The 17372-nt window shown below is 38.5% G+C and overlaps 1 protein-coding gene across 1 annotated transcript; it reads right to left on the bottom strand.

The window, feature by feature from the left end:
- Nucleotides 1–679: 679 nt before the first annotated feature.
- On the bottom strand, nucleotides 680–1399 carry LOC140168759 (uncharacterized). The gene has a single exon (XM_072192169.1). It carries the CDS (start codon nucleotides 1397–1399, stop codon nucleotides 680–682), a length of 720 nt encoding a protein of 239 aa, XP_072048270.1.
- Nucleotides 1400–17372: the final 15973 nt, after the last annotated feature.

Raw genomic sequence — 17372 nt, 5'->3', positions numbered from 1 at the left:
TATCTTAATCTATTGGGCTATTCTTGTTGAAATCCATACACCCCCTATGGAAGTCATGACCTTAATCTCCCACACAGCTCGTGTGAACTTGAATGGATGAATCTGCAACCCCTGTGTGGGAGATTAAGGTCATGTCTGCCATATGCATAGGGGGTGTATGGATTTCAACTGGAATATCCCATTCTTCACATAATCATGCAAGAAATTAGCCTATTGTCAAGACTTGATTGAGAGCTTAGACAGCTTTATTCCATAAGCTGTACCATCCCTGTCTTGACTCTAGGCTAACTCTGAGTATGCTTACATGAGGGTAATACCCAAATTAGCCTATTGTCAAGACTTGATTGAGGGATTAGACAGCTTTATTCCATAAGCTGTATAATCCATGTCTTGACTCTAGGCTAACTCTGAGTATGCTTACATGAGGGTAATACCCACAGAATTAAAACCAGAGAACCAGGACTCAACCGCCATCTTGATACAGGCATGGAGCAAAAATTGGGGGTATTCGGTTTCCCTCGGAATGCGCTCGAGGCATTCGTTGTCATGCAAGCGCGACATGGATGATGGGCGCGTTTGAGAGACGCACTTCTGCATCTGCATCTGCATCTGTTCGCTACTGCGTAAACACCTGGTAGGTTATCTCACACAGAATTTGGCGCGTCAAGGAGTCGGAGGGCTAATTTTTGCTACTCGGTCGTTTGTGCAGTTTGTCGACGTCGATGGTCTGAAGCTGGTCCTTGAAGTTTTGAAGTGTTGGGGCGCATCGTAGGTGGTCAGGTAACACATTCCAGGTGGGTATAGTTCTTGGGTAGAGTGATCTAAGGTAGCAGTTCTTGTTTGCAGAGACATGGGTGTAGATGAAGTTCCCAGCACTTTGTCGCGTCTTTGGTCTAGATGTCTGGTCTTGGGTTTTGAGGAGATGTCTAATGTTGTTTGGTACAAGTCCATGGGTTTCTTTGTAAACAAGCTGAAGTCGGGCTCTGGTGCGACGAGTTTCAAGGCTATCCCAGTCAAGTTGGCCAAGCATGTTGGAGACACTTGAGTGGCGACTGTAGTCATTAAACACGAACCTAGCTGCTCGTCGTTGAACTTTGTCAATGGTATCTTTATTTGTTTGTTGATAAGGGTCCCAGATGGTGTGGCAATACTCCAGTAATGGACGGACTAAAGCACCATAGGCAGTTGATTTTGTTGCCTTATCGCAACACGACAGGTTTCTTCTAAGAAGACCTAACGTTCTGTTTGCTTTAACAGCAACTTGAATAATATGCTTTCTCCATGACATATCAGATGTCAATTCCACACCCAAGTATGGATGATGATCAACCTGTTCCAAGGTATGGTCACCCATAAAATATTGATGAATGATTGGTTTGATTTTGTGTGTAACTCTCATGCTGAAACATTTAGCTTTGTTAAAACCCATCTGCCACTTGCACTCCCATTTACAAAGGTTGTCAACATCTGCTTGGAGAATCCTACTGTCATCGGAGTTTTTCACCTCACGATAAATAATACAGTCGTCCGCGAACAACCTTATGCTTGACGAAAGATTTGCTGGCAGATCATTTATGTAGATGAGAAATAGCAAGGGGCCCAACACCGTCCCCTGGGGTACTCCGGAAGCCACAGATGATTTTTCCGAGGACTCACCGTTGACTACCACTCTCTGATGACGTTTAGTGAGGAAACAGTCAATCCAGTTCAAGATGTTTTTGCGGATACCGACATGGTGTAGCTTCGCTAAAAGACGTTGGTGGGGACGGTGTCGAACGCCTTGCTAAAGTCCATAATTATAAGGTCTGCCTGGCTTCTTCTGTCTAAAATCTTCTGTAAGTCATCCACGAGAGCAGAAAGTTGAGTTTCGCACGATCTACCTTTGCGAAAGCCGTGTTGTTGTTCGGCAAGGATTTCAAACTTCTCAAAATGTTTCATGACATGTCCGTGAATGATATGTTCTAACAACTTACAGATGATCGACGTCAGAGATACAGGCCGGTAGTTTTCCGGCGCTGATCTATCACTTTTTTATAGATGGGGAAATATTGGCATTGAGCCAATCCCTTGGTAGTGATCCAGATGACACCGATTTTTGAAAAAGTTTTTGTAGAATAGGAGCAATACTACTGGAACATGCCTTTAGGACTCTGGCTGTAATTCCATCCGGTCCTGGGGCTTTGTTAACTTTGAGGTTATTGAGCAATTTGAGAACACCCTCAGTTGTAATCACAATGTCATCAATGTCAGGTATTTCGCTAGGTCCTAAATCAGGGATGTATTCTGTATCTTCTTTTGTAAATACAGAACAAAACTGGCGGTTAAGTGCTTCCGCTTTGTCTTTTGCACTGGAGAGAACTTTACCCGCAACTTGAAGCGGTGAAACACCAGACACTTCTTTGCGTTTGGACTTGATAAAATTCCAAAATGGTTTTGTATTGTCTGTTTGTAAACTACCACCAATGACGTCCCTGATGTAGTTTTTGTAGGACTCTTTGATCTTTCTGTCGATCTTACGACGTAACTTTCTAAACTCCGCCTTATGAGCCGCTTTGCCCCATTTCTTAGTCTTGTTGTAAAGCCTCTGTTTTCTCCTAAGATCTCTTTTCACAGAGCTATTTACCCACGGGAAGGAGAAGCGGCTTGAGCTTAACTTTGATGGTATATTCCTATCAATGGAGTTGGAGAGAGCCTCCTTGAAAGCGTCATACAGATTGTCAATGGTGGAGGAGTTTATTTTGTCCGATGTCAACGTGCTGTCAAAATTTTCCATGTCAGAGTTTATTTTTCAAAGTTAGATTTATGATAAAGGAAAACTTTCCTTTTTGGTGGTCTAGTCACTTTTGGCTTGAGCAATGCACTAACCACAACCACGTCGTGATCACTAATGCCACACTCTACGCGAACAGAATCAACAGATGCAGGACTGTTTGTAAAACACAAGTCTAGGATGCTTAACCCCCTTGTGGGTTCTTTCACAATTTGGTGCAAGTTACGATCATTTGTTATGTCAACCATCAATTTACTTTCAGCTGGGTATCTACCACCAGGCACAAAAGACACAGTTTCCCAATCAATATCGGGTACATTAAAATCGCCCAAGAGCCACACAGATGCATTGTTCGGGATCTTTGACAATGCAGTATCCAACTCCAGTAAATAGTCACGATCTGTAGTCTGCGGACGATAAAAAGCCCCAACATACACTGGAGCTAGGCCTTTTACCTGTAAGGATATCCAAATACTTTCACAATTAGTCTGAAGTTCAGGTTCCAAGGATGCAATGAAGATGTTTTTCACTGCTATGAAAACACCCCCTCCTCTGGACTGACGATCACGTCGAAAAACATTATAATTTTCAGGAAACACTTCTCCTGTCGCCACAGAATTATTTAACCATGACTCGGTTCCCACTATTATATCTGGGTCCTCACTTGCGAGCATGGCTTCAAAACTCGGCGTCTTGTTTTTGACGCTTTGACAGTTGATGTTTACAATCTTAAATTTAGTTGTGTTACACTTCCTTTTTGGTTTAGAGTTAGTCTTAGTACTCGGTTTGTTTTGGCTTTTGGTTCTGCTGTCATTTTTGGCAGACTTTGGACTGGATGAGCCAACAGGCTCCACCAGCGATGAATCAAGATCACTCAAAAATGCATCAGGTACATCATCCTCAAGAGAGCTGAAACTATTTGACAGTTCAAATCCCCACAGGCTCTCCAAAAATGTTGTGCCAAAATTTGGCATCCCACAATCGCAGCACATCCATGAATATGAGGGATGATCAGTTAAAATGTCATAAATGTTGTCATTCATATCTAGGCAAGAAGCATGAAACCAACCAGAACACTTGTCGCATTCAATAGCTTTCTGTCCCCACTTGGCAGCTTTACCACAGATCTGGCATGGGTACTTGGGCCCACGAGGGCCAGGGTTAACTTCCACATCACCAGCCAACAAAAGTACAAGGAACATCTGGGTCCTGGTTTTATGTTTAACAATCAGCGAGTTCAACAGTTTAGGTCTATTGAGATACATGGAACAATGGAACGAACTCACCGGGTTCACATTTGCGATGTTACGGCTCAGGTTTTGCAATGGCGCAGTCCAATGAATTGTAGAAAAAGAAGGCTGTTGGGGTATGTCCAGGTGCACGGGGTTGAAAATCCTCCAAAATGAAAAAATCAAAATTCCAGGTAGCGAGATGCAGGGTGAATTAAACAATACCATGGTGAAACAGCGAGATATATCCCCTCAGAAGTGCCAAAATGTACACGGAGTTAAAAATCCAAGATGGCCGTCACACACAATTTACTACGAAATCGAAAACAGGAATGAACGAAAATCCGACTAAAAAGTTGATTAAAAGTGCCACACGCACGGTCAAGCGAAGCTTGATGAGTTAAAAAACACCTAAAGTCATAATTAACGAAGGATGGCAAGAAAATAAGTTGATAAATTAAGATTAAAAACTGCGAAATCGCAGAGCTAAAAATATTGCGTCCGACTCCTTGTAGCGCCCCACATTGATGCGACCTGCACGCGAGTACCAAGACGCTTCAGATGAGACGCAGAATTGTTTTCGTTCGTCTCCGCGCACCGTCGGCAAGGACCCGAATACCCCCAATTTTCTCCCCATAGCTGACGGCGCGATTGTACGTGGCGGTATAGGGAGTCCCGGTTCTCCTTCTCTAATTCTGCGGTAATACCCAAATTAGCCTATTGTCAAGACTTGATTGAGGGATTAGACAGCTTTATTCCATAAGCTGTATAATCCATGTCATGACTCTAGGCTAACTCTGAGTATGCATACATGAAGGTAATACCTTAATTTAGTACAATCGACAAATACAATGAAAGCCTCAACATGAATCAAGGTACATCTTTTGAACACACAAATAACTACATTAAAATTCACTGGCATTCATTACATACATAATATTGAGTGGTGGGCTTGAGTTGTTGATATTATTGACACAATTGCGCACAAATTTGGCACCAGATATACATGGTTTAATAAAGCATTAGGGCGTGGCATCCAAACGGGTTCAACCTGGGGATCAACCATTTATACATGCTCAATCTCTCTAAAATGCATACATTTTATTTATCACAGAGCACTGAGCAAATATCTGGGGAAAAAATAAATTATAATAATAATAATAATTACAACAAAAATAATATAATTGAATGGCTTTGTTTTTGTGCAATATCTTTATATCTCGTGCAATATATTCTTGTATCACATTCAAAAACAATTCAATATTCTGAGTTGAAGAATATTTAGTAAATAAAAATATATATTTACTGATCAATACTTAATGCCGCTACATATATTATGTAGTTACATACATAGAAATATCAGTGTAAAACATGAGTTGATCAATTGTATGGCATTGCTTTTTTAAAAACAGTTCTTGTCAGTTGTTGAGAGAGTTGATAGAGCACAATACAATTATAATACTATACGTGTTGCAGAAAAGTTAACGACCAATTACAGTGAATGGCCACATCAAAATACACCTGAATTGATCTATTGGGCTGTTCCAGTTGAATTCCATACACCCCTTACGGAAAACATAACCTTAATTTTTCAAACAGGACGTGTAGATGAGTTCATGTGGAGTCACCCATTCAAGAAACCCTATTTCATATTTACACTCCATGTCTTCCATAATTAGGGGTGTATGGATTTCAACTGGAATTGCTCATTACAGTGAATAGCCACATCAGAATACACCTAAATGCATTAAAATTGGGCTATTTCAGTTGAATTCCATACACCCTCTATGGAACACATGACCTTAATCTTCCACACAGGTGGTATAGATTTCAAGTGGAGTCACCCATTCAGGTAACCCTATATATATTTGATATTCACACTCCCTGTATGTGTGGGACAATAAAGTTGCCTTCAATAGTCGATAAGGGGTGTTTGGATTTCAACTGGAATAGCCTATTTGGTGTGTGAACGTACTAAAATATTTGGCACTGAAATCAAATTGTCCCCAAAAGGCCCTGAAAAAGAGCATATCTCAAAGCTTGCGAAGATTTCTGATCCAATGTGGAATGCGGTGAAATACATAATATTTTCGCAATTATGCTTTTGAAACATAATTCACCAATATCTAAATGTATTTTCATTTTAAAAAGATGGAGGAAACAAATGAATTTGCCAATCTCCGATAAAATGGACACCGTAAAACATTTTTGTATACTACAGAAATAATAAACATTTAAAAAAGCACCAGGATCCGCTGGAAGGTGCTTGCTTTGCAAGAACAACAAAAATATACAAAACACAAGTTTTTATATAAATAAAAGTACATTTTATGTGGCAAAGTCACACAAATAAGAATTTGTTACAAAATGTATATGCATACAGAAGAGGTGGGTCTTCAAGTTATTCTGAAAGGGAAATAAACATGGGAATACATGTATATAACATTGATTGGTTGGTTGGTTGGTTGGGTGGGTGGTTGGTTGTAACCATTATTGGTTATAAATATTATTGCAACTCTAAACCTGTCAGATATCCTGAAAATGTACATTTTGAAAAAAAAATTCATGCAAGTGCACTTCAAGGAGATACTAACAAAGCTGGATATAGTTTAAGTTAAATTAGGGATTCTTCTCTTCCAAAATTACAGAATTGATAATTTCAATGTGCCAATTCAAAACTCTTGGAACAGAGTTTCACATACAGCTTAAAACAAACATCATAATTAATCAAAATAATAACATTGCACTAAAATACTATAAAACACCTGTCCTACTGCAAGAATATACATTACTATGAGCTGGCAGTTGAGTAAAATGATCATAAATGGGTAAACAATATCTAACCTATAATAGGCCTATACATCACATAATACAGATCTTGTGCATGCATGTATGAACATTAACATTGTGAGAATATAAACTGTTTTACTGTCAAAATCCGGGTTAAAATTTGGCACTGAATCTTCATGGTATTGAAGATATATATTGGCAAAATCATTATGTTACTGTTCACAGGGTTTTCTTTCAGCTTTTCCCCCAACACGAAAATCTGAACTTTTGTTCTCTTCAATATCATCGTTGGGCACAAAAAACCTCTTATGTACTTGTGGCCCTTGAACATGTTTAAAACAAAACTGCCAAGAGCTTACATAGGACGTTTTGCTTTAAACATATTCAAGGGCCAATGAATATCAAACATACTGTAAGAATGGACAATTTTGCCCATTTTTTTCTGTTTAGTCAATTTTGAACTTTTTGGCTCGTTTTTAAATTTACAAGGCTATGCTTCCTCACATATTGGCTTTAGATGCATAACAAGGATTATCATACCACTAAGGGAAACATCAAAGAACACCGCTAACCGGATATATTTTCGTATCTAGTCAGTGAGTGCGTATTTTACGCTTTATATCTAGTCACTGAGAGCGTATTTCGCAAGCGCGATTCGCGTGTACGGCGATGTACGCGTATAAAGGCGATTCGCGTAAACCGGGCGCGTAAAATACACGCAATCTGTAATACGCGGAACAGTCATCTATTTTTTGTAATGTTTTTCCTATTTAGCAGCAATTAAAATGTTTAAAAACGTAATTATTTCAATATTTAGAATGACTTAGTGGTATGATAAATTCGTTATTAGGTTCAGCGTCGGTATGATCACGGGAAATTATCGTGCGCTCAGTGTCATACTGGGTTCAGCCTTCGGCTTCACCCAGTATGACACTTCGCGCACGATAATTTCCCGTATCATACCTCCGCTTCACCTAATAACTAATAATATCATGCATTGGGCTATTCCAGTTGAAATCCATACACCCCCTGTGGAAGACATGACCTTAATCTTCTACACAGGGAGTGTGAATTTCAAAAAGGGTTAGCTGAATGAGTGATTATTTGAAATTCACACTCCCTGTGTGGGAGATTAAGGTCATGTCTTCAACAAGGGGTGTATGGATTTCAACTGGAATAGCCCATTGTTATATTTGTGGTAGCTTCTTGGAATGTAGTAAATGTCCACTTTTATTGGATTGTCACAAATGGTGGCTAAAATTGTGATGTACCTCCGGCCCTTAGCAGGGAAGACCTGAAATCAAAAATGAGATGTATTGATGCATGTGCTGTTCCTGTTGAATCCATACAGCCCCTATGGCAAATGGAGTTACCCATTGCAGGTAATCCAATTTGAAATTTGCGCTCCCTGTGTGGGAGATTAATGTCATGTCTTCCACAGGGGGTGTATGGATTTCAAGTGGAGCCCTGCTTAGTGCACACATGTAAGTGGCACCATGCATTCCACTTATAAATTGATGTTTTTCTGGTGTTATTGATGTTATCTGGTGTCGGTGAGTACACTTTTTCCAATCCATAGACTCAGTATACTATGAGTATGATACACAAACATGGTAGCCATGTTAGCGCTCTCCTATCCAAAGACTCAGTTTACTATGATACACACACATGGCAGCCATGTCAGAACTCTCCTCATACTGGGACACTTCACAACATCACTTTACAAATATTAGACTTTTCAAAGTCTTGGTTTGGGGTTCTCTGTCATTTATAAACAAATAATCAAGAGATAAATAATGTTGGATGAGTGAGCTACTAGATGAAATCCAAGAATTTGAAAAGGTCTATAATTAACCTTTGAACCCACAGATTTCTCATAAATTTTGATACAAATCACTTATCATAGAAAGTGACCATGATGTGACTGGTGTGAATTTTACAAAAGCACACACAGGCCCACAAAGATCTACACCAATTTTACATTATCCACCTTTGTTGGCTTTTTATAAAGGCATAATTATTCACTATTTGAACCAAAATTACAATCATACAAATACACATACCATAATAATAATAACATTATATACACATGTGACCTATCACATCAAAACATGGCAAATGTCTTCAAACAATGATTGGCATTCCAATTAGACCAACAAATCAAAGGTTTGTCTCTCAAAAATGTGCACCTAAGTATGTGGAAACCACCTTAGTGCACCTATGTATTGGGCTTTTTTACACTACAACTCTTAGTTTTGTTTGTTGGTGTTTTTAAGGGTAGACTAGGTATTGTTGGTCGAAGCAGTCAAAAAAATCAATTTTCATTATGTAAATCAATTATATTATTGAAAAATAACACTTTGATGTTTTGCAAAAGTTCATTCTACAAATCATATATACTTTGAAAACTTGCTTGATTTATTTTTGCAAATGACTTATGTACATCTTACAAAAGTGTTGTTGTTTCAGCCCTCTTTACAACATAACTCAAGAACCACAGAACCTACAAAAGTATATATGTGATATTTGCATTCTTCTACACACTCGCAATGAAATGATTAATGCAATTTTTTCCAAAGCTCACTACCATTCGCAAGATGCTGTGAACTACCAAATCGCAACAGTTTAAAATAGTTGCTAACCTTAAAATGCACAGCACAAAGCTTATTTGCAAATATTTGAGAGACAAACTGTTCTTTTGCCTTTAGGTCTAGCAAGCTACTAGTATAGCTGCTTGTAAACTGACCCTCCCATGTCAGTTGCAAAGTTGTGATGAGTTCAGTGCTTTAAGGTTAGCCGAGAGTTTTTCATGCGCTTGATTTCAGAGGGGCGTAAGTTCATAACAGAAACAGCCATGCAGAAAATGAACAAGCGTACCGGGGACGTAGGCCTACTTACAATAGAATATCGATCCACGGTCAAGACATGAAAAGGCTATGAAACTTGGCTTAGCTCGTGCCCGGAGCTCGGATGCCGGGGGGGGCACAAGCCGTTTTCGGCAATTTTCACAAGGATTTTATAAATTTTAAAATTGATTGGGGGCACTTCGTCAAGCTACGCCCTGGAAATTGTGTTGATTTTGAATTTATAGCCTTGATATCTTTGATGAAATCAATGCTGCTATTCCCCTGATTACAATGTAAGGGTAGGCAACAACAACAATATCAAAAAGCAATTATTTGTAAATCGAATTTGGGATGAAAATCAACAAGACAGACTTAGCAGGCCTACAAATTTCTGAATTATATAAAGTGAAAAACAATCAATCACGATTCACTGCACTCAGCGAATCAATCAAATTAAACTAAAAAGAAAGGAGCAAGAAAGAATAAAGAAATAGTGAAAAAGAGAAAGAAAGAGAGAGAAAGAAAATGAACGAAAAAGAAAGAAGGAAAGAAATGAAAAAAGAAATGAAAAAAGAAAGGGAGAAAGAAAAGAGGAAAGAAAGGAAGTAAAAATGAGAAAAGAGAAAAAAAAAAAGAAAATTCAGCCACACGGAGACTCGAACCCACAAAAATAGTTCATATTAGATTCCCAGTCCAGCGCTGTATCCACTCGGCCATAGATCAGCTTACGCAACTGACTGTTCTCAAAGCGGATGATATAACTATAATTGGATGCAATTACATATGATTACAATCGCGTCCGCATTATGGCTCTTAGAATAAACACGCATGTCGGCGCTGAAATTTTGAACGAACTGATGGAGGAAAACCTCGTTTTTTGCAAAACTAGCTTCAATTTGGAGTGAAAATCAAATGGAATAGCAATTGGCAGAATGTTGAGAAATAATGTAGGTATTCAGATGTCTAAATTAACGTCTCGTAATCAAGATATCGATAATTTCACAAACCAGCTTTTTCTCAAGCAAATTCTCCAAAATTTTCCCCCAAAACGGGCTTATAAAATTTAATCGGTACTGTATTTGGTTCTTCCCCATGGCAACATTATTTCTTTGATCGATTTGTAATACAATACGAAAAAGAAGAAAACAATCGCTCGGTGTGGATTTATACGGAGCGCACATTTGAAAAAAACCTCATGGAACGTGTTTTTGATCTTGTGAACATGGTCGGTAAAAATGCTTTAAACGAAGGATTTTCAAATTTATTCTAATAATTTGTATATAACACACACAAAAATGTTAAGCTACATCCAATGCACCAACATTTCACTCGCTGCGATATTTGATTACTGAGAAAACTCTGTTTTAGAGAACAACTTTATACGTCTTTTATACGTTTTTTATACGTCTCTTTGTGTAACCTTAAGGGGTCGAGCTGTATTGTCTCAAATATCTCCGAAATGGGAGAAAACTGCCATGTTTGCTGTGAAATTTTGCCTAGCAATATCTATCTCAGGTGCAAAATTTATGGTGCACATTTAAGATTGATGTCTTTAGATTAATATTTTAGCAATCTTAATATTATTAGTTGATAGGAAATTCTTCAAATATGCCGGTACATATAACGACGCATAACAGCCCACGCAGTTTTTTATAGGTGAACTCTTTTCGAGCAGTCCGTGTTGGACGATGACCCTATCTTTTTGCTGAGGTATTTACAGGACCTTGAAATAAGAATTATGATAGATATTTGCGACTTCGGAATGCAACGAAGGCATGTTCGAAGCTCGTCAATACACAAAATACTACCTGATTTTACACTCTCGTCGACCACTGTCTGGCGCATGTTATTTTGTTACTTTAAATTCAACAAAATTCCAATTTTTTAGGCAAAAAGACTTCTAGAGATACCATCCTGCATGTCCATGTTCGATTTATGGTAATACAATTAACCAATTTTAAATATCAATTTGTTTAGATTCACGGAAGCCATATTTTGTGCATTTTCGACAGTAACGAGTTAACGCCAATTTTGGTACAAATTTGTCAGTTTTGCCAAAGTTATTTATCCGGTAAACTAACGAATACCAAGGTTCATAGGCGAGCTAATAGCGCTATGTTATTTAATTACTTTTACTTACGATTTTTATCATGATTCCGTTTGAGAACAAATATAATTCCTTATGGGTCTCCAACTTTGTCTTCAAGCTTCTTCACACGACAAGCCATGTGTTGCCAGGCAAGTCAAAAGCAAATTGGGACAAATCGGCACTAAATATGGCCCGTAACTACATCAATATATCACCCAAATGTCCATGTTATTTAGGGTACAATGTTAATGTAAATAAATTGTAATATACAATTTTAAAACAATGTTTAAAATGTTCTAACGTGCGTATGCGCGATTCTTTCTCACGTTTGAGTTTTAATGTATATACCTGTAATGTATTGATAATCAATTCATAAGAAGCCCAAAGTTAATACCAACACTGCAGCGCTGGAAACACGGTCAATTCTGTGGAAGGATTTGTCATGAAGTCGTTCCGCTTGATTTAGCAGGTCTATTAATGTGACAAAGGAACAGGTCTCTAGTTTGATTCCACAACCATTCAAACCGAGCTCATGTTTTATAGAGGCCCTGCATTCTTTTATCGATTGGCTCCAAACAAAGGATTTGAAACGGTGTCCTTCACCGTAGTTATGGCGGAGTGCAGTCCATTCAATCAAATGTTGTCATCAACCTATTCGATCGTAGTGCAGGCAGGGTTATATGAGCGAGACGAACTGTCACGGTAGATTGCAATCATGCTTTTGTTGAATGCATTTGAGTAGTCCGCCATATTTACGGGATGATACGTCACATGCAAGGCCTCTATTGTATCATCGTGTATTAAAATCAGGAAGGCTATGTCGTAAATGGACCGGAACAATATAACAATTATACTGTCACCTGTGTTGAAGGACGGTTCTAAGATACAGGGTGTTCCAGAATGATATACCGTGTTTGAAAACATTAATCAACATTGTATTTAATTTGAGTACGGTACGTGAAATACAATGGCATAAATGTCACCTACTTATTGTGTTACTTTCATTGCAAAAACTTCATTCGTTTTGGCGTTATATTGATATTCTTAAAACTGGATATTTTGCACATGTAAAAATTGCATGTGTGTAACCATGGTAACTTACAGCGCAAAGGCTTCATAAGCACAAGACATAATATTTGCTGCTTTATCACTATCGCATAGGCCTACTTTGCAATTATGTGTAGACATCATACAGTTGTCACCCGGAGTTGTCATAGGAGATACACCAAATTTGGCACAGATGTAGAGCTTGAAACACTGAATAATTCTTGATATTGGATTAAGTGACCTTTTCATGTGTTTTCAATATTACGAGGGCTCAGAGCAAGAACTAGCTATGTCCACAATTACATGTTACTCATTTCGGCAACAAATGGATGGTTAATTCTGCACTCCATAATAAATGCAAGTGACACCCTGTAGCTTAAGATGACAGCGAGACAGGTTTCAAGATCGATTTCACGACCAGCCATACCTATTCCTGTTTTATTGTTACCTTATGGAGGCCAGACTTTTATTTGAATGATAATGGCTCTGTCACGCCGTATTGAATACCCTCTGTACGGAATGTTACATCACAATTCAGTATAATTATTCAAGGTTGGTACGCGTGTCTGTCATCGACTTGACAACAGGCATAGGCCCGGTACAAACATTTTGTAAATCGTGGAAAGTCGTATTTATGCAAAATGATCAAAAAATGATACTTTTAGGTGTTATTCTGTTAGTTTCTGTTTGGCAAATCATAAATGCGTACGTGTTTTGGTCAAAATGGCAATAATCTTACTTTTACCCCTACCAACCTGATATAGCTTTACACAACCCTTAAACCTCAAAATTGCACATTAATACTGCCATGGTCCTGCATTGAGCTATTTCAGTTGAAATCCATGCACCCCTATGGAAGACATGACCTTAATCTTTAACACAAGAATTGTGAATATCAAATTGGGTTACCTGAATGGTGGACTCCATTTGAAATCTACATCCCCTGTGTTAGCCCAAAACATCATGGCCCTAGTTGTTCCTTCCTCACCATAGGGCCATGAATGCCGTACGTACGTAGAAACGGGGCACTCTGAACTCATGTCGCGGTGATGACGTCACACTGACGGCATCTATTTATAGGAAGAATTCAAAACACGGCGACAATAACAGTCACAAGTCTGGTCTTTTACATCCTCAAATGTGCTCAAAATTTACGAACATGCACCAAATATGTTTTGTTTAAGTCTCATCTTCACGTGAGGAATGGTAGGAAGTGGTATTTATGATAAAAAGTGGTATTTTATGTGTACCCTGGAAAGGTTTAAGGTAGACATCTCAGACCTTTGTACGGAGAAGGACGGTGGAAATCGTAGTGACGGAGGTGTGAGTACCTCGGGCTACACCTGTGTGGGAGATTAAGGTCATAGGGTGCATGGATTTCAACAACATGTATACATACAATGTAGCCTACTCAGCCAGTGTTTAATAGTATATGTGATGCGATCAAGCAAAATCAGTAGGAACTCAGAAATATTGATTTTGAGATATAGCCAAACAAGAAACTCTTTTAAAATTGCTCATATCTTTGGAACTTGTTGTTCAATTTCAATGGGGTTTTCTTCAAAATGCAGCTTTGTAAATGCTTTTTATTATCCTATAAGAAAATGTAATATTTCCAAGTTCCGACTGATTTTGCTTGATCGCATCACATATGTCCCTGATATTTTTATGAATACTGTAATATAAACACAACATAAAAACTAGCCTTAATGTACATCATGTGAGTAGAATGAACTACAAATGATGGCATGGAATATTGTAAACAAGCATAACATTTCATTTGAAACTAAAATAAACTTAGTTAAAAATTGGTGGGTTTTTGCAGTCTGTATGTAGACTGGTCCCAAGGCTTTATTTTTTCATTTTGTATGTAGACTGGTCCCAAGGTAAAAATATGGTTCGTATTTGGTCCCATCTCAGGGGAGGTTGGACATGCAATGCAGTATCATTGGGGTTTTTTTCTTTCTTTTTTTTGGTTTTTAAGGATTTTTAAATTGTTTTGGGGACTTTTGGATGATTTTGCTGTATGAAATCATTTAAAAAACACACACAAAAGGTTATCTGCATGAATTCATGAATGTATGTGGCCCAGAGACGAACCTATTTTTGTTTTAGCTAAATGTGAAACAATAAGGCATGAGCATTACAAAGGCAGACTACTGCAGTCATATACATTACTACTGCAGTCATTTACATTACTACTGCAGTCATTTACATTATTACTACTGCAGTCATTTACAACACTGCTGCATTTTACTAAATATTATAAAATATCACAAACCTGTTATAAAGTTGGACTATTCCAGCTGAAATCCATGTGCATTTCAAATGGGGTTACCTGATGAATGTGTGACTCCATTTGAAATTTACACCCCCTGTGTGGGAGATGAAGGTCTTGTCTTCTGTAAGGGTGTATGGATTTCAACTGGACTAGCCCATCCTGTGGTATTAATATGTGAATACAAGAATAAAAAAATGCAGTGATTACAAATACATGATAATACATGTATTCTATGCACATTTTATTATAGGAATTTGTTTGTAACACACACATGGTTGCATAAAACAAGTTACCCTGTATATCAGACAATTACAGAAAAAGTATCTTTTGATACTGGAAATCAAGTTGAATACATTTGGAGCATACAATAAAAAAAACAGTCATGCATATATGTGACCTGCAACAACGAAATGAGTATATAAGAGTCGCAAGTTGGTAATTTCAAGACATCCAGACTGACTGAGTTGATGGCTTTGTTTGCTGCTTACCTGTTCAAGCCAAAAGTATGTCTGTATGTCCTCTGTGAATGGAGGCACAATGGGTCATTCACAAGGGAAACAAAGACCATCAACGCAGTAGCGTACCCAGTGGGGGGGGGGGGGGGGGGCCCCGGAAAAAAAAAGAAAGAAAAAAGTGCCCTCCAAACAAAAAAAAAAAGAGAAAATTTGGAGGCCAAAGGAAAAGAAAAGGGACAAGGAGCCTCTTTTCCACTAGAATTCACCCTGATCATGGGCCAAAATAGTGTAAAATTTGTGCGCACTGCGCGACAACATTGTCACAATAAAGCCCTTTTCATCCTGATATTGGGCGAAAATAGTGTCCTGATAAACCCTGTTTTGAAAGCTCCAAGACATGTACAGTCTCTCTAAAAACAAAACCAGTATATGTATTGTATGATGCAACTGCAATTTTTTTGGCTGTGCTCCCAAAATTTTATTCCCCCCGACCAAGAAATGCTCAATGCAGTAGCCAGGGCATTTCGAAACTACCAACTTGCGACTTCGCGCTCACTTCGGGTGGCAGGTCATGTGTATGCTATTGTACTTGCGGCGGTGATAGGCAATTGCTGGAACCATCTGCCTACATGCTGCAAAATCGCAAGTGATTGGATTCAAGTCAAATTGATACACAAGTCAATGGCAATTTTGGCTGCGACTGACAATTGCTGGTAATATACAGGTAGCATTGCAAAGGTGGGTTACAGAGCCAATAAGAAGCAAATAGAACAAAAAACTCATTTTCTCTCCCCATAAGTAACAATCCAGCATGGCTGTGCTCACATAGCATAATAATACTAAGTACACCTCAATAAGGCCAAAAAAAAAAGTTGTTTGCTTGCCCTCGTCCGACCGACCGTCTCGGCAGTCCCGACCGTAGAACTTTAAAAGAAACGTTGTAAAATACCATATTCTGCATGTTTACGTGTCCGGCTGTGCCTGACTGTCGGGTTCCGCAATTTCGTATACCACCTCAGCGTCTAAGCTCTAATACAATTTGCTATCCACCTGCACATTTCGGACGGCGCATCTAGGGTTGAGTTTATTTACAGGCAAAATATAACCGTGCATATCGTGCAAGAATGGATACAATATAGCAGATGTTAAAATATGGTAAAAGTAGATAAAATTTGAAAACAGTTGTACCCGATATTCATTTCTTGTTTATAAATATTTAGATTCATGATATTTGTTCGTATCGACTAGGAAGTAACATTGCACTATTTTTTTCAACATGTTTGATGAGGCTACTTTTATTAAGAGCACAAATCGCTCGGTATAATATGATTTCACTTTAAACATGGCGGACAGAACACGAGTAGCGCTAGCTGTACAGGTGAAGCAAGGGACCGAACATGCTGATTAATATGATAGTTTTGAAAAGCAGAAAACACTACATGTAGGAGAATTGTACACAGATGCTGGACCATGGCGTGATGTTGCTGCTACGGAAATGCTTGAACCATTAATTGCATTCGGTATTCGCCATGTCTGTTTCTGGGAAACGGAAAAAAAAAAAAAAAACTTTTCCCGACCGACCGACCGACCCAATTTTTAAAATCCATTCGAGGGCAAGCAAACAATTTTTTTTTTGGCCTAATGATATTTGAACTATAATCTAGTCAACTGGACTTACTATTTTTGAGTGGAAAATTTTCACGTCCAATCCTGAACGCATTATCAGCCCTACTGATCATCTGGCGGTAAAAGTGCATTGACCTGTGCACCTGATGTTGAAGTATCACAGGTCACCACCTTTTACTACAACATCTGTTTCACAGGTCAATGAACTTTTCCCGCCAGATGATCAGCCTGATGATGCG

The sequence above is a fragment of the Amphiura filiformis genome, chromosome 13 (assembly GCF_039555335.1).
Source record: "Amphiura filiformis chromosome 13, Afil_fr2py, whole genome shotgun sequence".
NCBI lineage: Eukaryota > Metazoa > Echinodermata > Ophiuroidea > Amphilepidida > Amphiuridae > Amphiura > Amphiura filiformis.
The sequence above is the reverse complement of the archived record's forward strand: the minus strand, read 5'-3'. Positions and strand labels throughout refer to the sequence as shown.